The sequence below is a fragment of the Mixophyes fleayi genome, chromosome 10 (genome assembly GCF_038048845.1).
Source record: "Mixophyes fleayi isolate aMixFle1 chromosome 10, aMixFle1.hap1, whole genome shotgun sequence".
In the NCBI taxonomy this organism is placed as follows: domain Eukaryota; kingdom Metazoa; phylum Chordata; class Amphibia; order Anura; family Limnodynastidae; genus Mixophyes; species Mixophyes fleayi.
In genome coordinates this window covers 28,223,844-28,249,960 of record NC_134411.1, presented here as the reverse complement: position 1 = coordinate 28,249,960, position 26,117 = coordinate 28,223,844, and the positions used below count along the sequence as shown (strand labels likewise).

Here is a 26,117-nt window from a genome sequence, read left to right as displayed (position 1 = left end):
AACAAAAAATCAGTTAAGGGGTTGCCCATTTGCTGACATCCGCTCCTGATTTGAATCCAAATCCACCCATTCCTCTTTAGAAGCAATCTGGTGAATAATTTTAAAAATAATTGGGGTGCTCAAGAACCCCCAACGCTACCACTCATATTACTGAATGGCAATGGGGGTACTCAGGCACCCACAGAGCTTCAGATAAGTGGACACCTGGGGGTAAATGTATCAAGCTGAGAGTTTTCTGGCGGGTTTGAAAAACCAATCAGATTCTAGCTATCATTTATTTTGCACATTCTTCAAAATGGAAGATCTGATTGGTTGCTATAGGCAACATCTCCACTTTTCAAACCCTCCGGAAACTCTCAGCTTGATACATTTACCCTCTGGGGGTAGAAATCAGCTGAGAATAAGTCCAATAATGAACAACCCTTTCATATCCATATTTTATTTATACATTAGAACAATGCGCCTCAGTAATTTAGAAACATGGCTGTTTGGGAAATAAACGTGTTACCAGCCGTGAGATAACAACACACAGGTAATACTTAAATTAACCTTTTCCATATAACCATTGTTGTTTCTCAAAACTATTAAACGTATTATTAAGTTATTATCACGTTACAATAATATATAACATTTCAAAAGCACATGTCATTTCCACTCTTACTTAGAGGAGGCTTCAACTCTATGTATTAGGACATTATTTCACATTTAACGAAAAGCTGTTGATGACAGTGGATGTTGTTCTACAAACTTACACCACCTCTTATTTGTATTTAAATTATAGACACTTTATAGGCAGAACCAATATAGGACAGCACGAAAGTATAAATATTAAATTGGACCTAGTACATCTGTGTCTTGACCATTAATGGCTAAATGCTATTCGCTAAAATGATCATATAAAAATATATGTATCTGTATCAACTAGACAACGGAGCCCTTATATTCTACAAAGCATCAATATATACTATACAATCATATTAAACAGCAAAGCTTGAAGGATAGCAGCAGGTCCTGTTGTACATAGCGAGGAGCTCCTGATTGTCAAGGTTTATAGATATATAGCATAAATATTGTTTTTTTATAGAACTCGGAACAGAACTTTTTCTCCAATCTATGATAACTATGACAATGTTGTCTATTTATTCACAAGGAACCAGTGACCTTACGGAGGCACAAAGTCATTCAGTGATGTTGCTGGTCCTTGTAAATTGATAAAGTGCATTTTCCTGTACACTGTATACCATTTTGGGCCCCATCGAGGTCACTTGTTACTAGTGAATTCTAGTGAATTCATAGGTTCCATTCACAAATCAGCAGCTTCTGCTGTGACCAGGTGAGGTTTAATAGAAAGCAATCGAGCAGGTTCAGTTCAATATGCCTTTTTTATTCCTCTTTAAGATGATTCCTTGGGTATTAAAACACACCAACGGCATGCTACAAACAAGATTTAATAATTAGCAAAAATGTCCTGGCCATTGGACAGCAGCAGTAACCAGGCTATTGGGGGAGGGGGTTTGACAATGTCCTAAAGTGAAAACATAATTTTACATGACACAGGATCTTCAATAAAAGTCTTGGTAGACAGTGCATGAAAATATAATAAAAATGTTTTATGAGCATCCTATGCTTCCTAACTTTCAGCAGAAAGTTCTCACGTATACCAATATATAGCCGTGACATTCAAACCGTTCTACTCATAATTGTGGGTGCATTCACGTGAATACACACATATAGACTCAGCAATGTTTCTAATGGGTTGTGTACATTATTAAAGAGAAGTGAATTATATTCACGCCCAAAACTAGCTGTGAGCGGCAATCGTATTGTGTAACCCTTCAGAAAATGCGACGTCTCAGATGTGTTAGTTTCACTCTCCACGTACTTTAATTTAAAGTGCTTGTCATTTTTGTTGCAAGATAATTGTTTTGCTAGAATACTTCTATGTAGCTATAGGTTGTGTACTATTGTTTTTGTAGTTCTTTGCAGGCTACGGCATATACAATCTGTGCAGATTTTAGTACTTGCCAAAAACCGACTAAGGGTCAGGGGTTTTTAATATATTTCAGGGTCTTCGGGGTTTAGAGCCAAAATGTTGGGGTAACTCAGTTGGTGGCACTGTCGTTTTACAAAGATTTTCAATCAGAAAAAGAAGTTACTCTGAGCGTCATGTAGAGTTAGATTTGTTTCCAAAACATATGTGTTAAATGCGTGCAGAAAATGACAATCATGTGGTTATGATTGTGTCTGCATAAAGACACATTTAAAGCGCATTAATGATGATGACTGGTATTTTATCTCATATACAAAAAAAGAAGATAAATTAAATCCATTTTAAAAATGCACTTGTTTGTCGTTACCCCCGCCCGAAAAAGTGACCCAAGCCCCAGTGCTCACATCGTTGGCTTATTACCGCTAATGCTGAGGGCCAAAGAGCATGACTTCCCCTTGCAAGACCGCAACCCACAGCGTAGATACCCCCTGTTGTAATAAAGGGGCACCGCACCAGTCTATTCAGCACAGGGCTGAACTCTCTAAAGGAATCAGGCCCGCACAAAGTTACCCCGATGTGGTGAGTGACAGGCCTGGGGCCTGTCCGCAACTAACCAATCCACAGCAGCTTCCCTCTAATTGGTTAGAGAGTGAGAAGGCCACTCTGATTGGTTAGTTGCATACACACCCCAAGTGGGGACTCAATGAACTTCATTGTTACAATAAATTTGTATTGATAAAATGTATCAATGAACCTCATTGATACAGTGAAGTTCACCTGCATTCTATATTATGGACACTGACACAGTACCACACCTCTTCTGTAAGCTACTTCCTGCTCTAAAGGGTTGCCACGCGTTTCACCTGACCACTGGGCACCCTGATCTATCAACTTCAGCTTTCCATATTTGTAACCACATTGGAGACAGATCTGCTCATTATCAGTCAGTCTAAACATCCAAATCTTTATGCATGCAGCTTCTGTATCCAAACCCTACCTGCATTCAAAATGCCATGTAACACAATGCAGTAACTTTAGATGATGACCCTGCTTTAACGATCAAATGAAAAATATGGACATAGAGCTTTGGGTTCATAATAAAGTATCCTGCCTTCTGCACACATTATTATTGCACTTATTAGAGACAATTTGCTTGTGGACATACATAGACCGGAAGTAATAAATTACTTGTAGACATTGTATTCGGAGTAAAACTTACAGGGTAACTCCACCCAAAACTGAAAACTTACTGCACCAAGTGGACTGCCGAACCCCAGGTATGTAATAACCTGCATTTATGTTTAACTTGTGCAATTCCATCGACAATGAAATTTCCCAATGTTGATGGAACTAACCATTTTTAAGGTCAGGTATTTCATTCAAACTGCATTAAGTCAGTAACCCCACATAGAAGATTTTTATTGACTTTCATTTAAATAGCAAGTCAAGTACCTTCTATGCATGCATCATTTTTCTTAGCTATCCTCCTAGAAATCCTTTTTAAAAGCTCTCTGGTTGGCAAACAAAAATGACTACCAGACACAGGCACAGGCACAGTCTGTTTGCTACACAGACACAGGCTCACAGTCCTCAGCATGTCCCGTGATGGCAGAGGGAGGAGAAGGAGGATGTAACAGTGCAGACAGAGCTCACAGAGGTGCTCACTACAGCATGTGCCATGTGACTGTGGCTGCCATGGTAGTCTAGCATCGTAAATTATTCATCGCAGCCTGAAGAGAAAATAAATGGTAAATACCAACATTCCTCTTATAGCCTACCACTGTAATTTATAGTAATAAAAAACATCTAAATGTTTCATGGGATTGCTGTGGTTTTAAAAGGCTGACACATCCCAATTTTCCGGGGACAGCCCCCGGTTTTAAGTTTATGTTCTCGGAACTATCCCTATTTTTCAATATTGCCAAACTTCCCAATAAAATCCCTTAGATTGTGCTCACCAGCAATTCTCACCCTCTGGGCTTTATAAGTTAATAATTATTGAAAAGTATTTAAATGTACAAAGAAACAAGTTCAGTAAATATCACATGATGGGACTTGTAGTGCCCCAAGGACAGCCAGCACAGTATCTCACGTGACAAGCTGACATGCCACAGCTCAGCTGTATACTGTCCCTGGAAACTATTTTAAAACGTTGTCAACTTTGCAAAGACACATTGTCTATAGCTGCAACAGTATAGAAAATCTCTACTCAAGGGAGTTTTGCAATAGCATCTGAAGGGCATAATGCAAGTCCCAGCTGAATACAGAAGTTTCCCGCTGCTAACATTTCTCACGTATCTTCCGGTATTTGCTTTATTCTAGATGTCCTAATACAGTGTAATACTCGTTATACTAGTTAGAAGAATGTGAACTTACATTTATAACCCAGCCTGTCTCTCTCCAGCTCTTGTGGTACTAGAAGTCCCAGCATGACCTGCTAGTCTCTTACTTAACCTGTTGTAGAGGATTCTCAGTGTGTTCCTCAGTTGACTCCAGTTACAGCTAATGAGGTACTACAGACAAGCAATGTGCAGGTTTATCATATACACAGGGATGTGTCTGATTGCTTAATACCTGAATTTTGTGTGTAGACCCAGAGGGAAGATTCAACAGGAGCTGTGTGTTCAGTTAGTGATTCTGGAGCTGAGTTTAGTAAGTGCTGCTCGGCTGGGTTACTGGGAGGGGTTTCTGTGTCCCTCTACAGCTGAGTGTTTAATTACCCTGGTGAGTTGGGTGCTCCATTTGTCCTGTTACTTCTCCAGGGTGCATAGGAAAATGATCTCAACAGAGGATGAATTGTGTGTATATGAATCTCCATTGCCACTGCCCCCAATACGCACAGATCAGCCCAAACAGTTTGGATTAGTAGAAGTAAGTGATAAAAAGATGTCAACCCTGCATGTGTGTTCTAATTGTTTGATCAGTTTTGACAAATGAGCTACTGAGCTCACTCTGAGTGATTTGTATACGATAGAATACTTTAGAAGTAGGCATCCTATGGCTCTCCATGGTCTACCAGCTGGTGACTAGGCCAGGCTGAGACATGTAGATCCAAATCCGCTGTATTAACCATAGGTTGCCTAATCCTGCCTTAGAGTATTAATATCAAACTATTATCAACCTCAAACTATGTTTGGAAATTACTTACATTTATTTTAGTAAAATGTAGTTCATTTCCTATGATGGCCCTTCATGTGTTGTATTTAACGTCTATTAACAGTGGCACTGTTGCTTTTGCTGTTTATGAAGATATTTAGGGGCCTATTTAACAACTAGCTGGATTTCACCTGATACTTTTCAATCCAATTTGCAGCTTTTTGCTACTATTTATCAGAGTTATCTATTATTTGCCTGTCGGGACAATACTTCTGAAAATGGCTGTCCCAGGAAAGGTCTCCCCCCCCCCCCCCACCCCCCCAACTGATGTCTTTCCCGCAGCATTAGTTACTGCTTACTCATTGTTTTTCTTGCTCGTTCCCTTAACTGCCTGTTATTTTGAGCACCAGTGTTTGTCCATTTCCTACCACGTATCCCAACTTTTGAAGTTGGGGAATCGGTACAATGGCTACAACACCAATTTGAGGTGACAGGTGCATGAGAAAGGGGTGTAGTCATGCACCACTGCTCTGCAGAATCGGGACAGTTGGGGTGTATGTATCTATGCTGTTGTTAGCAATCAGGCCCAGCACTGTACAAAGGCCACGTAGGCCGAAGCCTAGTGCAGCGAAATTGAAGAGGCTGTTGGCATAGTTTGCAAACCATTTTTAAATCAATGTTGTTATTATTGTTTATATAGTGTCCCCATATTATACAGAGAAAATATAATGTTCATATGCTGCACATAGTAATAAATAATAAACCCCACAAACACATTGTAAGTTTAGTCTATTGACTTTACCATTAAATAGTTCACAATTGTACAAAAGAACTTCTTTGTATCGCCTCCTACTGCCCATACATGGTACTACAGTAGCTGTATTGAAAAAAAAAAAAAAAATCACTTAGATTGTAAACTTTCAATAACAGGATGTATTTTTTTATTATTATTATACATATATTTATATAGCACCAGCATATTCTGAAGCTCCTTACAAATCTGCTTGAGAAAATCCCTAGTTGCTATGCACTTGTAATTAATATATTCCAGAATTTTGCTTCTAGTGATCCTAGAAAGGGTTAACTAAGAAATGGTTAATCATGAATATTTTTATATTTGTGTGGTTTTGCCAAAAGCCACACTCTATAAATCATTGTAAGACATTAGCGTGCGGACATCGGTGCTAACACGGCATGAGGCAGGTGACACGGAGGGCCCGTGGCCCCCGCAGGTGCAGTAGATGGCAGTGCTTGACCACTGCCGGGGGAGCGCAGCGAGGCTGATCACACCAGACTGGGCTGTGTCAATGTCTCCTCCAGTTTGGTGCTGTGTTTTTTTAGGCTGTGAGCACAGGTCACTTCATGCAGGGACCTGCGTGTCTGCACAGTGCATACTTTGTGTTGTGTGGGAATTCGTCCGACATGTCTGTAGTGTGTGTAAACGGTTTGGGTTTACGAGGGGAGTGTTGGGTGACTTTGGAACCCACCCACTTGTGGCTGATGGGTCTGTGATTAGGTTTCTAGAGTCACAAGCTGCCTGGACTCATTTCTCTGTGTGTCCTAGAGTCATAAGGAGGATCTCCAGCTTAGTCCTAGGTCTCGATGGTGTCACTAACTGTGAGTATTACTCAGCTTTTCATCAGTTACTTTTTTGTTAGTCTTGGATTCTGTTTTAAATCCTAGCAATGTTACACGTGTTTTAAATCCCTTTTTTACCTTTCTGTGTATATTTCGGAGGGTTTCTTTTACGTGACCGGCATGTATTTGTTTATTACAATCAAGAAACGTTAAGTGTTTAGCATTATAATGTAGTAGTTTTTCTCTTTTTTATAGAATATTTGTGTCTACTCTAAGGTCTGTCAGTCTCCTGACCAGCTGACATAATATAATATAACATGTATGCTACATGTTTCAGAGTGCCTAGGGATAGACCACATTCAGGGGCTGAGAACAGGACACGTTAGATAAGCTTGGGTTGTCCTGAGGCCCTTCAGCTGTTGTGGAACTACAAGTCCCAGCATATCTGGGGGAAAACCCACCAGTGCTATTTATAAATATCGTAGTGATGCCTTAATGACTGACCCGTTAACGCCATCTCCGGACGTTGTTAACCAAAGGGAAGCACTGAAAAAATATTGAATTTTTTAGTGCAAACCTTTTAACGCTTTAGATCCTGTGTAAATGGTGCTGTTTCAGGATTAAGGCACACTTAAGTATAGGAGTGATTTATCAACTTTATACAGTAACACTCAATCTTGCAATCTCTATAGTTCTCTATGGGGACTGCAAAATATGGCAAATTATCAAGCCCCATAAAACGTAGTTATTCGCAGCTTGTCTCAGATTGCGAACACCGTTTGAGGATGTCGTTAGCAGCTATTACCTGCGCTTAAAGCCTCGTCAGAGCTGAGGTTGTCTATCTTCGCTCACACTCAGCGTATTAGGTTCGCAGATTGAGGGCCGCAGCATATACGGATATCCTTTCCCCGCTGCTAAATTGCACCATAAAATAATTTCATATCGCTGTGATAAGTTTCGATGACAAATGATAATTAGCAAGCAGAAAATGTCGATGATGATAAATTCTCCCCCCCCCCCTCAGTCTCTTTAAAAAGGAATATGGCTAGTGCTAGGCATGCTGGAACTTGTAGTTCCACAAAAGTTGAAGCCCCACAGGTATTTCTGCATTAGGACACATCTCCTTTTCTCTCTCCATGGTATTAATACTGTGAGTGTCCCTCTAGAACAACAGCTTATTCCTCTCTCCCTTCATTTCGGGAGTAGACCAAAATATTTATGACTATATTAAACTCTTTTAAGAAATCGTGAACAAGGGATATATAACAAAGTCTGCTCTGAAACCTGAACTTTGGCCGTTTATAAAGACCAACGGACTCTCTTTCTATTTAACCACCTTATTGAGGCACTGTTATTAGTGTACAGGGCATTATCATGTAATTATACATGCAATAAAGTGCACAAGAAAGTCTGCAGATCTACAAATTGTTACAGTTGTACTGTATTCCTACAAGAGATGCGACAAGCCACTCGCAGGAAGCTCCTATGATATCTGCTAGTTTTCTGGTTGTGTTTTCAAATCTTCCTCCTCTTCTACGTCGTATTATCAGGACTAACAATGAACCAGATGCAGGAACTTAGCTCTGCAGCATTTGTCGCTGTGGCTGAATACTTATAGGAACACAGAATGTCAGAAGAGATAAGACATCGCCAGTCTCCTCTGCCTGTTTCATTAGCACCAAGCCAGAGGACGTGGGGCTTATTCTCATGTATTTTCTACCATCTCTGCATTCCTTTACCATCGACTTAAATCTCTGCCGGGAGGTGATTCCATTATGGTCATTGCAAGGAATGATTTAATCATTCACATCAGTCCTTGCCCCAGCGGAGCTTACAGTCTAATATCCTCTTAAAGAAACATTTACTAGAACACACTTGTGTCTGTAACGCTGTAAGCTGATATAGGGATATATGAGAGGGATCAGAGCTGTAAAGAGGGTCATACAAGTTCAGTGTCTTTGTATTGTAATCATATCCTGATTGTATATCACACTTGTATAAACTACGTCAACGTTTGTGTTCTCTATATGACAGGGGTCACCATCGCGTTCCACATTGTATACAACTTTCACGCTTTGTTTAAACATTAATCGGTGGGAAATTGAAGAGTTTATTCATTATGTCATAATTAAAAATAGACTGAGGTTCTGTGGCACATATCATGTTAAATATAACCGACGTGGTTTAAAATCTGTCCAAAGGGTTTTATTTATGATTATTCGCCTTTTACGAGGGAAACAGGTAACTTGTTGCTATAGCTTATCGCAGCGTCAAAAAGTAAGTTTATGTTGTATAACCGAGAGATACGAAGCTGCCATGGGGAAAGCTATACGGGGCGATAAGGGAGACTGAACACTATGCAGGCCCCTGAAATGCGTAGAGTTCTGGCAGATGCATTGAACTGGAGCTTTCAGTTCCACTGCTGATAACGAAAAAAATAACAATTAAAAAGGTAATGGCTTTTCTTAAAATTACACATTGATAATGTGGTTATTGCCAGCGGTAAGCTCATAGTATAATGGGAGAAGGGGGGGAAAGATGCCCCCTTTCATAAATAGGCCCCATAGTGTTCAGTCTGGAGTTTTAAGAAAATGCTTTTAGAGCTCCAATTACTATATATATATATATATTCCAATTAGACAATAAAGAATATTTTAGGATCCACAGAACACATTTAATTAGGCTGTTTGCTATACTAAATGTGTCCTTTGTGGCAGAAGAACTTTGATATTACTGCAATATGCATATCAGTTCATTGTTACATAAGACTGCAGATTGCCCTGGTGTTTTCTGCAGATTGCTGGATAACCCCTGGGAGTGACTGGGAGAGCCCAGCAGCTGATTCATGCAGATTCTCAGTGACACTGCAACTCCCGCATAAAGGTTTTTATAGGAACTACTGTTAGTTTAAAAGTCTGACTTCAATCTTCATATAACTGACACCTTCCCTGTTGGCAGGGTGTGCGCCAACGTGTTTGCCTGTTCCCAGACTTCTGTGCATCTCTGATTGCAGGTTGAAGCCTGGGCATAGCAGAGGTGACCTCTCCTGCATGCCCAGGGCTAGGGTGGCTGGTCGTTTGAGGATCGGAGATGTTTACTGCTATCTGGAGTGATGAGGATGCTTCTTTTTTTTTTTTTTTTTTTTTTTTAATATCGCAGTGATAAAAAGATCCCTTTATAGCCAGAATTCATCAAGAAAACATAGCCGGGTAACCATAATACTCTATGGATTGCATATCACTGATTAAACCTCCAGTCAGTACAGTGATAATATAGTCTAGAGCTGAGATTGGTAAAGTATGACTTTACCCCAGGTGTTGAACTACATGTCCCCAGCATACTGTGGCAGAAGATGAACGTTGAAGCATGTTGGAAGATGTAGTTGATTAAACACTTGGGAGTCACATGTTGCTCAGGATTGGAAAAGAGAATGTAAAAGTTGTCCAGTTCACATGGCTAAGAGCATTATTCATATACTATCTGCTCAATGACGTATAGGGCAAAGGTGATTTCACAGTATATATTGGAAGTGCAATGATTACAGTGGTAATATAAATGGTGGATGTCTTCCTGACTACTCAGCACAGCTTGGTTTTAAAATCAACCCACAGGTATAATAATAAGAAAATAAGAATTAGATAACAAATTAGATGTATTAAGATTGATGACATTCCGACCTGTCCTCTTCAACTTACCTGTGCTACTCTTAACATTCTGTGATCATATTGGGTACATGATGGTCTTCAAAACTGGTAAGAATCAGCTCACAATATCAAGCAGCCCTAAAAACGTAGTTTAGCGCACACAAGTTGTCCGGCAAAAACAGGTGAGACAACGGAGTATAAGGGTTCAGGGATAATCTTTTAGAACTTGAAGGCAGGGAAGATGGATCTTGATCAACTATGATTGTTATAAATAGTTAAAAGTTTACTCTGTTGCCACTTAAACACCACGCTGGATGGCTGAATGCAGTGCCAGCATTTAACAGGCGTTTGGCCAGACGAAGACTGCTGATAAGAACGTTATTCATTACAACAACGGTAATACGAAAGGTGTGGACTCCTTGGCCGTAGCGTGTTGTTGGGTGTAGTATCCTATGTATGAACAGTGTTCGCCATACAATCTGTGAGGCACATTGATTATCAACAATCTTAATAGAGGTTTATTTCTTTAGATAAACCTGGCTATGCAGCTATAACAAAGATTCATTTATTTTTTCATTCCATTGCAGTTGTTGAATTCCCTGGGTGCAGATCAGGAATCTTCCTGTAAACATGGCCTGTGCTTCCGAGATGGCCAGAGGAGAGTGGACTATATTTTGGCCTATACCTACAAGAAAGCCTCCAGCAACAGAACCCACAGTAAAAAGTCCCACCACAACAACTCTGTGCACTCGCATCGGAGCGGTAAAGAGAGTCACCAACTTCCCGGTGGATCTGGGGATCTAGAGTCGGCCGAGTCGGAACCTAAAATGGACTATCACGAAGATGACAAGAGGTTCCGTAGGGAGGAGTTCGAAGGCAATTTGATAGAGACTGGTCTGGAATTGGAGAAAGATGAAGAGGTAAATGGTCTATAGACTAAAAGGTGCAGGGTGCAGAGAACAGAGCGAATTTCTAGCATACACCCAACAGCACTCGTTAGCCAGGAGGTTTGGCAGCTAGAGAAAGATTTATTGCTTAGCGATGATGAAACAACAAAATAGGGGCGTGTGAGGTGTGACTCAACAAGTGACCTCAATGTTGTGTTAATTTGGGTTGGTGTTTTTGGAAAGAATTTGAAAAGGCTAAAATCCACCCACTTTTGAGATATGCTCCACACCTTGCTTCCTAAATCTACAGATAAAGCACAGTACAGAGCAGATAAGCTTATTCTCACCAGGTGTGCCACTGTCCTTGTGCCAGCTTTCTGCATGGCACATTTAATTTTGCCAGCTCATGTCCCCTATTCCTTTTCCTAGCTTTATTACACTCTGAATTATTTGTAAGGAACGTCCCTGGAGTGAGTGGTGCAATTGTAGCTCTTGGGTCGTTATCAGGATATAGTTCAATAGAGATTGATAGATAAGGGAAAATTAATAATGTCATATTTAGTTCCAGCTTTGAAATTTAATACAACTAATCCGAATACAGTAGCTGGGTGTTAGTATTAGTTTTTTGCTTTTTTAACTATGAAGGTGTGATTTCAGGGCTGTGAAAAATCAGGCATAAATACTATAGAGGGCAATGCCTTTTTTTATAATGTGAATGTAGAGACCGCATTTCTATAGTCGTAGTTTTCAATGCTTAAGGATTGAAAGATTCCAAAGAGTGCCTATTAGTCTATTCCATTGTCACACAGATGTTTTAGAATGCTGTGCTCTTCTCAGTAGGAGTGTGGCATTCTATAAAATGCCTGTCTGAGATTGACCCACCAAATGTCGACAAAATACAACTATTGTAGTTAAAAGTCAGCCAAGCAATGTCTTTGCAAGCAAAGAAATACTTAAATACACTAAACATGTTTAACACCTTCACTAATTAATTTACCCAATGTCGGCCCCCGGGAGCCGGTAAGAGTGTAAAATCAGCAGACTTCAGAGTTACGGATAGCAACTCACTATCGAGTTTAACAATACCCCACTTATCTCCAATACTCCACCTGGCCTTGGTGTCCGCTTTGAACCTTCACTTTCTTTCGATCTGCACATACAGGGCCTGATTCATTAAGGCACGTATTCTGAACATAATGCCTTCTTTTAAGAAAATCGCAAGCAAATCTGGTACACTCCTATCCGCATGATGAATACGGCTGTAGATCTGCTTTGCCCTACTAGACAGGACACTGCAGGATAAGCATACCACCTAAGAGGTATATAAACAAAACAACACACAGAAAATGTGAAAAAAACTATATCAATTATATAGCACGGTGGCTCAGTGGTTAGCACTTCTGCCTCACAGCACTGGGGTAATGAATTTGATTCCCGACCATGGCCTTATCTGTGTGGAGTTTGTATGTTCTATCCGTGTTTGCCTGGGTTTCCTCCGGATGCTCCGGTTTCCTCCCACACTCCCAAAAAAAATACTAGTAGGTTAATTGGCTGTTATCAAATTGACGCTAGTCTCTATCTCTGTCTCTGTCTGTGTGTGTTAGGAAATTTAGACTGTAGGCTCCAATGGGGCAGGGATTAATGTGAGTTCTCTGTACAGCGCTGCGGAATTAGTGGCGCTATATAAATAAATGGTAATGATGATGATCCATGCTAATAAGATGGGCATTAATGAAAAAATAATAGTGTATTTTTGCCAGAATATGCTGGCAATAGAGAGGCTGATAAAATTTTAATCCACTCCTTTACCCTTTTCTGGGTCTGTCTCCGTTGATGTGCCTAAATAAAATAAACTATCTTCAATAGAAAAAAAAACACAAAAAACTGAAATATGAATTTATTTTAAAAGCATATACTGTATAGTCTTTTAGCTATGTTAGATGCTTGCTGAGAGGGTCACAACACTGAACAGTACACAGCCAGACAGTGTGTAACTCTCTTGTGCCATCTACCTAAAGATTAAAGGCTAATGACTCGCATATTTGCGTAACTAATATCCCCATTCAAAATCTTCACAGAGCTGGTAATCCTAGAAGCCAATCATCCAGTGCTTTATGTATTGAGTTCTAGGGTAACCTTTAATGTGTGTAACCTGCAGCCAGGGACAATGGCTCGGAGTATAGTATTGGTCTGTTCCTGTTCTGTTTGTAGTAATGCACTAATAAACATAAAATACAGGTTGCTTTACGTCAAAGAGCTACTAATAAAAGTACCATATAATATATGTCAATAATCCCCAATTTTATTGGAGAAAAGGTTGTGATCCGGGAGGGGGGTAAAAATATTTAGAGACTGTCCCTCAGAAACCCACTTGAAACCCAAAGCAGACAGTCACTTTTAGCCATATTCTGCAGAGAACAATAGATAACAGCACTACTAATAGCATTCATAAACAAATAACAAGCTATTGTTCTATCATATAAAGCAAAGTGTGTTTATATGCCAGTGCCCAATAGGCATGTCACGCAAGCTGGAGTTGGTCCTTTGTGCTGGAATATATGAAATGATTCCTATGATTTACAAGTTAATATTTGTCTACCGGTATCTGCTTTAGACTTCTTGAGCATGGCAGATATGAAGTCATTCTGTGGTTCGTTTTACCTTCTGGCAAGTCAGCAAGAGGCAGGCACGCTTGTCAGTGCCGTCCAAGTCCTGTCGGGTTTTTACAGCTAGCTAACTTTAGAAGTATTATACAGCCTCGCAGACATGGCCGTTAAAATCTCTTTGGTGGGAGTTCTGGATTTGCAGTATACAAACACTTCTCTTTTATGTCAATGTAGTATCTGATTTTCTATGTAGATTAAAAATAAACGGTGCAGGACACAGTGCTAGGCTAGAAGGCTGTACATTTGGGGAAGGGTCTGTCTCCCCACTCTGTTGTGTTCATTGATTCAGAACTGGTTTGATTTTATATGTATCTGCTGTGGAGTGGTGGTATTGGAGTTTAATGAGACTGATCCCGCTATCTAGTCCTGTTGGTCCTAGAAGTGTGTGGGATGTGCGTTACGTGTTCAGGAAACATAAATTATACTGGATGATTAGTCATAGTATGAGAATAGCAATATCGCCCAATAATATACTGATTGTATCTAGGGTCTATTTACTAAAAGGAGAGGCCATAAATCCTGAGAAATACACCCTTTGTGGGATTTAGGCAGGCTTTTCCCTATTTACCGAAGTCCCCGATCAGTATCCGCAGGCAGGTAGCCATCGCCAGAAGCCTCCTACCTATTTACCAAGGACAACAGCGGTACAAGTCCCACCACTGTCCTCTGCCAGGGGTATAAGTAAAAAAAAATGCTTTATTATTAACATAAAGCACATTTTCTGTTTGATTTTTATTCTTTATTCTTTATTATTTATTATTATTATTATTATTATTATTATTATTATTATTTTTTTAATTTCCTAACTTTCATTTCTTAAATTTGAAGTCCAGGGTTCCAGTTCCAGTTTGCATACTCATGCCGGCTCTAGCATGTTCAGAGCGTGGCAGGACTGGCTTGACAAGCGGTAAGACTGACTGCTGCCATTCAGCATCACCGGGTGGTCGAGCATCACCGCGGTATGCAGCGATAGAGAATGTTTTATTGGAGGACTCTTAATAAATAGACCCGTAGGTAACTTAAGTAGAAACATTTGGGTGGATCTCTGATACTCTTGGTTACCAATACAGACGGATCTTTGAGACGTAAAGTAAATCTTTATCCACCAATCAATTACAGATTTCAGTGGTAAAACATAATGTAAAATTGGCCAAGTAGCCAAATTCCATGGTGCCATATTGGTGCGGATGCTGATGACTGCCCGCACACAACTATTTCAGTTATCAGCCAATCTCGTTTTTTAAAGTGTAATGTTCAAAATCCAAATGGTTTTAAATCATTCTCCGCCATGGTTAGCAGCTGCACAGAGACGTGATGATTCCAGAGTAATTTGTTCTTGTTCGGCACTGACTGACTAAATAGCCATCAGTGTGGCCAGTATACAGGAATCTTTTCAGCAATGCTTAGCACTACTTATAAGCATGTTCTATCCAGTGCTTTAGGAATTATTGGTGCAATCAGCTGGTAACTGGTCATGAAAACAATTACTGTTGCTGGAGAGGAATCTGTATATTTACTCTCTGTGAGGAATAAGATTTAAATGAGCGCACCAATTAGGTTTGTTATTTTAAGCTAATGAAGCCTCTTGCCTGCCTTTGGGAGAATCCTCAGGAGAGCACAAGGAGCAGGTAACACATATCTACCTGTTTCCGGGTGTTGTGATAACCTGCTCGGTGTCAATATCTACAGCAACCAATACTTGCATAAGAAAGACAAGTGACACAGACTTGGCAAGATAACATGGCCAGGAGGCAAAAGCTCAATTTATTCCAACATGGGCTTTATCAGAAAGGTCTGAAAATGGATCATTTACATTGTTAGCAATAAATCGAGCATAAGAGCATTTGTGATTTAAAGAGCGATTTACAAAGACCCCTCTGATATCAAGATTTTCTGTCGCTGCTTATCGCAGGATGGCATTAGCCGGTGGACCAGACCAAGAAAAAATAATTTATTAACATAAACAATTTTTTTCTTTTTTCTTTTAAGTAAATTTTTTTTTTTTTTCCAATTTATATAGGATATTGTTTTAAAGGTTTTATGTTTATTTTTTTTAGGGGGGATCTAGCTTCTGCTCAGGGATGCACATATTGACAACAGTCTGACATGGCGTGTTACCGGGGAGCTGTAAATTGCTCATCTGTCCCATTGTTTTTTATTGTTTTTTCCGTTAAATTGCATGGTAGAAGATTTTGTATCTCTGCAAAAAGCGGTGTTGAAAACTCTGCATAACTGAGGGGTCTTGTTAAATGGACCCCTAAATATGAGCAAGAAAAACCGTTTTGCCCATGTTTAAGCTTAATGGCTGCGTTGTGTAGTATTTATACATTTTCCATATAAACTTCAAAGATCCAATTTTGAATACAGCAATGATCAAACTCTGAAAAATACGATAAATGTAGCCATTTAAGCCCGAAAGCCAGCATTTTATAGTTAATATTAAAATGTTTAAGAATCGCTAAATTTGCACTACAAAATTGAACAGCCAAATTCAATACAATTTGTAATTGGTTCAAATTATTTGAAAATCCCTATTTATAAGGATTTCAAAATAAGAAGACTGAATCTTTTTCCAATCATCATCTGATAAATTCGGTATATATTGGGCCCAGTGCCGGATTAAGGGAATGGAGGCCCCTGGGCTAAGGGGTGTTTTACCGGTACACCCATTTAGGTTACTATGGTGCCTGATTTAAGGATTACAACTCTATAATCTGGTTTCTGGCTGCACTGAAAGAGTTAATTTAAACACTGAATGATGATGAATCCTATCCAGCTCTGTTTAAATGTCCTGTCAACAAGTTAAAGAGATCGGCACCTGGACTATACCTTTCCTTCTGTCTCTGGGTAGAGTTACTGGACCTTTCACCAGCTTGATCTGATGTTTTTACTAGAGATGGGCGGGTCCGGTTCCCCGAGAACCGAACTCACCCGAACTTTGGGTATCCGAGTACTGAGCTGAGTAGCTCGGTACTCTCCCGCCCGTTCCGAATCCAAATCGAGGCCGAACGTCATCGTGACGTCGTCGGATCTCGGGGCTCGGTATTCGCGATACTTCAACTTTATAAATACACGCCTCCACAGCAATCCATCGCCATTTGACAGAGGGAGAGAGCAGGGTGTAGTCATAGGCTGATTAGAGCAGGGACAGAGAATACAATATTGTTCTTGCAATTGCTCTAACCAAAATCGCTAGTGCAGAGAGGAGGATAGAGGTTTATTATTTTTTCTTAATATTTGGCACTCCCCAGCGCTAATTGTGCATAAATATTTCTGGCTGTCAAGTCATATCTGTCAGCAGTATCTACCAAATAATTTTTAGCACTCCTCAGTGCTTTTGTGGTTTCCTCCCTAATTGTGCATTAATATTTCTGGCTGTCAAAAGTCATATCTGTCAGCAGTATCTACTAAATAATTTTTAGCACTCCTCAGTGCTTTTGGGGTGTCCTCCCTAATTGTGCATTAATATTTCTGACTGTCAAAAGTCATATCTGTCAGCAGTATCTACTAAATAATTTTTAGCACTCCTCAGTGCTTTTGGGGTGTCCTCCCTAATTGTGCATTAATATTTCTGACTGTCAAAAGTCATATCTGTCAGCAGTATCTACTAAATAATTTTTAGCACTCCTCAGTGCTTTTGGGGTGTCCTCCCTAATTGTGCATTAATATTTCTGACTGTCAAAAGTCATATCTGTCAGCAGTATCTACCAAATAATTTTTAGCACTCCCCAGTGGTTTGCGCTCAGAATGGATTCAAAGCAGTCCACATATGATCAGAATGAGCAACCAGGTTCTGTCACCAGTCCTGATGTTAGTGTTCCCAGTACGTCATCTGGCCAAGGCGATGTCAAACAACAGAGTGTTTCCAAATTAGTGCAAAAAACAAAAACCCAAATTTTTTTTACTGTATTGAAGCGAAAAAGAAGTGTAACTGAGCAAAAGTTAAGTGACGATAAAAAAAAAATTGCAAGCATGCCATTCTACACACGCAGTGGCAAAGAGAGAATGAGGCCTTCACCTTTGGCTATTAGTGGCAGATCCCAAAAAGTTACCCAGCCTACAATTGGTGCACAACTACTGTTACGCGTCAAAGCCGAGCTGCAAAATAACAGTGAGGCATTACAGGAGAATATTTGCTCTGATTCACAAATGACAACAATCCCTGTGGAGAGTCCATCCAACAGTGGGATGTCTAATCGTGAGCATTCTGCTGATGTGTGCCTTAATAGCCCGAGTGTAGCCGGTGATACCCAAATTGAGGATGCCACTTTGGAATTAGAAGAGGATGAGGGGGAGATTTGTTTAGGCGACGAGGGCGCTAATGATGATGTTGATGATTATGATGCAGACAGATACCAAATTGCCTTTGTCCATTTCAATTTATATTGTACAGTATATAACGGCTGAGTTTATTAGTATTTTATACAAGTGAGGGGGGCCTAGAGAGACAGAAACCAAACTGGCTTTCTCCATGTCAATTAATATTGTACAGTCTATAACGGCTGGATTTTTTGGTATTTTATACAAGTGGAGGGGGGCCTAGAGAGACAGAAACCAAACTGGCTTTCTCCATGTCAATTAATATTGTACAGTCTATAATGGCTGAATTTTTTGTTTTTTTTAAAAAAGTGGAGGGGGGCCTATAGAGACAGAAAGCAAACTGTCTTTTTCCATTTCTTTACATATTTAACTATAAGTGTAGGGTGTAATATACATCCAAAGACGATGGCTGCATTGCCAATATGCATAGATGGAGAGGAAGACAATCTGTTTTGTATGTAGAATAAATGAAGGCCTACCAACGAAGAATTAAACAGTTTTTTTGGATGATTTATTACCTCAACAATTAGATTACTTATCTCTAAAACAGTTGGAGCACTAAATTGGGTTATTTTAGGCACAAAAACATGGATTTTCCAACAAAATAGCAAAACCAAACAAAACCAAAACCAAAACACACAATGGCGGTTTTGCAAAACCAAAACACGACGGTAATCCAGATCCAAAACCGAATCCAAAACCAAAACACGGGGGTCAGTGACCATCTCTAGTTTTTACTGTGGGACTGGCTGTGTAAAGGGGGTAGTGTTGAGCTGTACAGTGAATTCTTCTGAGTTGTTTTTCAATGATGGCCTGTGGACTGTATATTCAAGGGCTCAGGGCATCACATTTCTTAGCTCTGTATGTACTTTGGTATTGCCAGCAGTTAGAAGATGAATTATGTGTGGGGTCAGCATGAGTTGTGTCCCCGGTGTATTAGTGCTTTCGGATGTACCCCATATTTTAGCACCACACTTGCACAGACTACAAGATTCCTTAAAATAAATGGTTCTCTGCAGCAAAGTACAAGGTCTATGGCTACGCCCAAACATCGCCTTCTTTCTACCATTCTCCATGCAGTGCTGGACTCCTCCTAAACAGAATACGCACATTCTATACTAGTGAAGGCAAACCTAAAACACTACAAGGGCCGCACTGTGGCTCAGTGGTTAGCACTTCTGCCTCACAGCGCTGGGGTCATGAGTTCAATTCCCGACCATGCCCTTATCTGTGAGGAGTTTCTATGTTCTCACCGTGTTTGCGTGGGTTTCCTCCGGGTGCTCCAGTTTCCTCCCACACTCCAAAAACATACTGGTAGGTTAATTGGCTGCTAACAAATTGACCCTAGTCTGTGTGTGTCTATATTAAGAAATCTAGACTGTAAGCCCCAATGGGGCAGGGACTGATGCGAGTGAGTTCTCTGTACAGCGCTGCAAAATTAGTGGCGCCATATAAGTAAATGGTGATGATGAAGGGCCACATATGCACATTACCCTTAATATTCGTGCTAACAATAAGCTCCAATATGATATCTGCAACCTCATGTGACTGTTTCCAACATTCTTGTGTCTCTCTCAAGCCTTCTATCTGCCACTTGGAGCCCCTACCTGTGTTACCCCACACGCTTCCTAGACCTTCCACAAAATGCTCCCACCTGCTAACCCCATGATGCCCCATATTCCCTCAGAGTCCACATGCACTTTAAACTCCCTTCAGAATCTTCCAAGTCACTCAAACCCCCGACTCACTTGGAAGTACAGTAACAACACGCTTCTAATCTACGGACCACTCATTTGTCCTTATTTAAATTATTAATTTAAATTCATTAATGTCACCCTTTGTAAACACAACTGATTACCTTGTCAATGAAGTTGTCATTTCTCACAGAGGAAAGTGTTCGTTTGTATGTTTTCAATGCCCTATAAATTCATTTCAGGATGACCCCAGAGTTGGGAACCAATGGCGCCTGTAGTTCTCACACTTGTTTTGTCGGGCTGTCCGATATATAATTCGTGGGCCAGCGGTGACTTTTTATGGCCCCTACTGCCTCTACAAACAACACATCATGGTATCTTAAGAAAATTCAACCTATGGTCATCATGGGTAATTTAGGAAGCTTTTCAGAATTCCAGTTGTCTGGAACAGAATATCGCTGCTGTAGTACCGGTTGTGGCCAAAAGTCAGCAATAGAGAACCAAACCTTTCTTTCAATACTTGTTTGTTAGACCCTTGCAGTAGTGAACTATTCTAGGGCAAGATAAGAATATAAACTTTCCTTACGTGGTTGTGGTATGTGTGTTTTGTATTTTATGATGGACATTGAGTGGCAGCTTTCATTTGAGAAATGAGGGTGGATTCTCCCTGTCCCTCAAAATGAAATTTATTCTGCTTAATCCTTGTTATAGCAGACATATGAGACACTCCATGAAGACCCTAGAGTCTTCATGTATGGACCCACAGAAAACGGAGAGCCCAGTAATACCCTGTTGTGCCATAGCCCTATGTAAGGGTTACATATATCAGAGACCCAAAAAGCCAGATCTTAAGCACTTCTAGTAAATATGCTTGCACAGAGGCGGAACTGGCGAGCTCTGGGCCCCGGTACATGGAAGCGGGGAGGAGGGAACCGAGGCCCACAGCTCGATTGTTCTGACCCTATGCATCTGCCATGCAGAAGGCCCAGGTGTACCGCACCAGCCACACCAATGGTAGTTCTGCCACTGTACTTGCAGTGTACTTGATGTACTAGTATTGTGAAACACAAGCTTTAATGAGCATCTGTCAACAGGTTTGTTACCTTATTAAACCTTTTATTACATAGTGCCTTGCACTCTAAGTGTTTGTTTATTTATAGAGACTGAACAAGATTCACTTCAGTCCCTGCCCAATTGGAACTTAGTTTACATTCCCTAACACCCAGACACATGGGTTAATTTTTGTCAGAAGTCAATTAGCCTACCAGTGTTTTTTTGGGAGTGTGGGAGGAAACCCACGTAAAGAACATACAAACTCCACACAGATAAAGCCCTGTTTGGGAATAGAACTGTGCTACCCCAGCATTATACTCTGAGGCCCTGTCTTGCTCTAATATATATCACAAAAGCTGTGAAGTGCTCTAATTCTTGTGTATTAAAAGATGTGCACATCATTTAAAGATATAATTCCTTAGTATGTGAGTCTATTGGTGGCCAGACTACACCTTGTCCTTATATTGCCCCTGTTGCTTAACACACTGGTGGGGGCCATTTTATGTTCCGGAACAATAATTCTGAGAATGGCGTTTGCCAATTCACCAGGTACCAGTGAGAGTGCTGAGGAAACGGATGTACATTAAAGTTGCACCTTTATTTCCTAAACATGTTGTGTTTTAGCATTTGTGACCAAAAAGAGGCGGTTGTCCTGACTTGCTGACACACTTGGCGTCATGTGCGTGAATTGAAACGTGTACAATGATGCTTATTACAATCATACCCATGTCTAAGGGGCATGGTCGCTTTGCGCCCTCACTGTGCTGAACGCTGTGAACGCTTCTGCGCCTTTTCTACCACAATGATGGGATACACTCAACACAAACCACAAGGTGCGCAGTGCAACAAATTTTACGCAACTTACATTTTGACACAGCACAAATTTTAGGCTCATTCCAACCTACTTTTTAGGCATGTAAGTGCTCTTCCGGAAGATTTGCTTGCCCGGGAGTCTGGGACGTCTCGCCCTAATCTGGCAGAGACATTATAGAATAGTAGGGAACTATGCATCATTACAGTGCAAAACTTACTGTCCTACATCTAAGGAACTTTCCATTGTTGAGTGTTTTGGATTTTCATTGCATAATTTTTCTTTTTTTTTCTCTTGCTCTAGACTAAAATGCAAGGTGTAGGGTTCGTGAAAATCCACGCTCCTTGGAATGTCCTATGCAGAGAAGCTGAGTTTATGAAACTTAAGATGCCCACGAAGAAGGTATGTGCTCACCACTTGGCCTGTTAGTCGTAAATAATCCTGGACACATTTATATATAGTGACTGCTGCATGTAGTCTGCTGCTTCCATGAAACTAATGACTTGTAACAAACTGTCAGGCACTATAATATTGTTTTTTTTTCCCCATATTAAAACGAACGTGTACATGCCAGCGGTGGAAGCAGCCGTGTTGTTGCCAGAAGCAATGTTCAGTTGGCCGTGGTTTGTGGTCACACAGGCTCAGGCCTTGGGGCAGCAGAACGGCAGGGGCAGCACGCTGCTCTTTGTTCAGTCATCTTTCCATATTTTTATGTAAGCATAGGATTGGCCAACCTGTAGCTGTCCAGGTGTGAAACTACATATCCCAGCATACTTTGCCAGCTGTCAACTGGGTATCTACTGGCAAAGCATGCTGGCGCTTGTGGTTTCACAAGACCTGGAGGGCCACAAGTTGGCCTATCATAAAGAATTAACAGTCGTTTTCAGTTCCTGACAGAATGTAAATCAAAATAAATGTAAAGGTGAGGTGTGGTTAGATGCTACACCTTCACTTGGCACCATGCCAGCTGTTGTGTGACATGAAGCAATTTTCTCCCTGGATACTTTACACGGGAATTCTCTTCTCTTTCGCACCTTTTATTGATTGTCCTCTTGTGTCAGCGATGAACCATTGGCTGTTCCCAACATTCCGCTGGCCACAAGGGACCGGACACAAACCTCACTATAAGGTCTGAGAAGGTGATTAAGGCAGGGAAAGTGATGATTTGTCCTGTTGCTATGAATTGTAATCTACAGTGTAGCCTTGCGCAGTGCATTTTAATACACTTTGTGAAGATGACGCGAGTGAAATGGGATTTTCGTTATTTATGAGACTATATGTTGCTTACATTTTCTGTAAGACATGTTTAGTCTTTGTTACGTAGTGTTCTGGCAAAGATCCTGTTTCCGTCATAAATTTCTTCTAATAGGGTGTTGGCTAGCTCAAGGTTTGGCTCAGACCAACACAGCCAGTGTTCTGCACTTCTGGTTTAAGAAGGAAAAACTAGTAAAAGTACAGTATTAACACCAGGTAAATAGACAAAATTGTATCCTTGTCATTTCTCCTGTAACTTGACCTCCTGAATTGCAATTAAGGCTAGACTGAGGATAACGAAATACAGGTTATACTAACCCAATGTCTAAAAATATGGCTTGAAAACGATTACAATGCTCAATTAATTATCATACTGAAACAGATAGGATAATTAACGGGTATATTTGTAAATGAGGTCAGAAGAGACCGCATATGGGCCCAATCTACTTGTACATGAGGTCCTCTTCTCCTCGCACAAATTGGTCTCAATCAGGGTAAGGCTGGCAAAGTTCAGCCTGGGGAGAAAGGCTACCGAGTTGAGTCTTTCTTAAAAGAAAAAAATGCTGGTGACCCAGCTCAAGATAGCCCTCTATGGGATCGGTACGGGGGCCAGATGCCCCCCTGCCCAGCCTACCCCTGGTCTCAATGAGGATGGATCTATCTTAGCATGATAATGCTCATCCAACTTGGTTACCTTTGTGTGTGGCTGAATTGGACATGAATTCGCTTGTGCGGAGTCTTTAGCCTGAACTGTTGTGTGGGTTCTCTAACACAACTTCTATACATTTACATATAGTAATAGAAATGTTATATATGTCTGCTGTACTAACAAGCAGCTGTCTCCAAGACTGTTGTTCCACTTTGATTTATTTGCACATTGAATATTAGTCTGTACTGTAATATCAGTTCTTTAGATAGGTATCATAAGCAACATCCAAGATTATACAAAGACTTTATCCTCAGGATGTCCAACATTCTACTGTAAACCCTGAGAATATAGTTTATAACATGATTTAGAAAACATTAAAATACTGCAGCACTTGTATATCACAATATGTATGTTAAAAATAAATAACCTTGATTTAATAGTGGCATTGTGGAGACCAGGTTGCAATGCTGAATCTTTAAACTATGCTAGAAGACTTGTTTAGTCTTTTATACGTTTGTTTCTTTTTCTGTTCTATATGTATAATCTATTATGTCCCAAAACTTTCTCCATCTCTAGCCATGACTTAGCTCAAGATCTAAATCGGTCCTGAAGATCTCTGATCTTGCTCCTCAAATTCTAAACTTGTAATAAACCCTCCCGCAGAGTAATTTGTACCAGTGGTGCAAAACTTGATGCCTTCTATTTTTGGGATACAGTCGTAAGTTTCCCGTTGTGGTTTGCAAAAGAGTTCCTTTAGGCCCGAAGCTCCGTCTTAAAGCACACATTTGGGCACTTCATATGTCACAATAATGCTAATTGACTAATAGATGAATCCTCTGTCATCTACCTGTTATACGTATGACCCTTATAGGCTTCAGAAAAATCAATGCCCACTGAGATAAGTCCTGTAATGGATCTGATCTTCCCTTTCTGCTGCTGCCAATGAATCTTATGCATACTTACCCACTCTCCCGGAATTCCCGGGAGGCTCACGAATTTCCTGGGAGTCCTCCCGGAAGAGTAGGCAAACCTCCCAGATTCAATGAAATTCACGGCCTCTCCACCGCTATTCAATGGCATGAATTTCAGCATATTATAGTGGGGGCGGGGCTATGGTGACGCAACAACGTCACCATGCCCCCTCCTATCTCCTGTCACATGACTTCTCCCCCGGGTGAGAAGTTTTGAAAGTTGGCATGTATGATCTTATGTTGTGTTGTATTTTCCACATAAGAAAGAATAACCATGTGATCTCTTAATTCTAGGTCTATCACATAAACCGGGCACAAGGTCTAATGCAGAAACTCAACTCTGTCATTCAGAAAATAACTGAACCTATTCAGCCCAAGGTGGCTAGTCACAGACCACAGACAGTCAAGCATCTCTCGTACCCTTTCTCCAGGGAGAAGCAGCACCTGTAAGTATGGGGGACCCCATTGCCACTGGCTCATGTCTGGCCCTTCTAACTAAAACAGCCCCCGCCTCCCCCCCGCCATTGTTTTGCAGGGTTTAGATTCAATGGGGGATTCTATACGGAAGAATTAGAAAGTGGTGCTGAGGGGGATGTACACCAGTTTACATAGCGTATCTTGCGGAAAATTACTCTGAGCATGCCCAGAAAGTGGGCGCACATAGCTGCTTCTATATAGACGTTTCTGGCACTTACGCCCACCTGCGCAGGTGGGGTGGTTCAAACGCAGGCTAACTACACTAAAGGCGACACACATGCGGCTCATGCAGACCTGCAGAAACACACGTCTGCCGTTTAGGATACTGTATCATCCCCAAATTGTCTTTAAATTGTAGTGATTCCACTCCAAAAAATACCTTCTCTCCTACCCCCAGTTTATAGTGTTAGTATTGAATGCAAAGTTTATTTTTAAGTGCGAGTCTGTGGTGGACATGATGATTTTTGGGAAGAGCTTATTTTAAGGTGGGAGTGGTTATACAAAGTGGGTTATGTGGGGGGGGGGGGGGGGGTAAGGAATGGATCTATGTACTGCATCAGCACTTGGCAACCAAGAACATCTAAAGGCACAAACGATAGTAGAACAAAGACGGATAAAGTAATACTAGATGCATAATATGGCAAAGGATGATAGAAAAATGAAATTCTTCTATATTGATATCACATTTTGCGAGATGATCAGCTTGTGACTCGTACATACCCTATGAGAAATCCTTACAATATGATCCTCTAAGATTAGAGTCCATAAAGGTGTAAAAATAGATTAAGAATCTGTGTTCTGTTTTTTTTCGGGCCATTGTTAACCACGTTGCTATTTGTATCTTTCAACAGGTTTGATATGTCCGACAAAGACTTGTTCTTTGACAGCAAAACAAGAAGTTCAATTGTAAGTGTTAACTCGCCACTTATCCCTTGCTGATCAAGTGTTAATTGCTCTCCAATTAGATCTTAGCACTTACTATCAGTCATTAACATTTCATCTATGCTGCCTGTGGTTTGTATCCACA

At 40.6% G+C, this 26,117-nt stretch overlaps 1 protein-coding gene across 6 annotated transcripts in view; it reads left to right on the top strand.

The window, feature by feature from the left end:
- ANO1 (anoctamin 1) overlaps window positions 1–26,117 on the top strand; it is a 100,712-nt gene that overhangs the window by 41,771 nt on the left and 32,824 nt on the right. For 5 of the 6 annotated variants that reach the window (XM_075188285.1, XM_075188284.1, XM_075188287.1 and 2 more), the window contains exons 3-6: window positions 10,896–11,228; window positions 22,043–22,141; window positions 24,908–25,059; window positions 25,942–25,996. In XM_075188285.1, the coding sequence (XP_075044386.1) occupies window positions 10,896–11,228; window positions 22,043–22,141; window positions 24,908–25,059; window positions 25,942–25,996 (639 nt within the window). Of the gene's footprint in view, window positions 1–6,620; window positions 6,704–10,895; window positions 11,229–22,042; window positions 22,142–24,907; window positions 25,060–25,941; window positions 25,997–26,117 lie in introns of those variants that run through there. The other variant, XM_075188289.1, reaches the window with a different exon arrangement.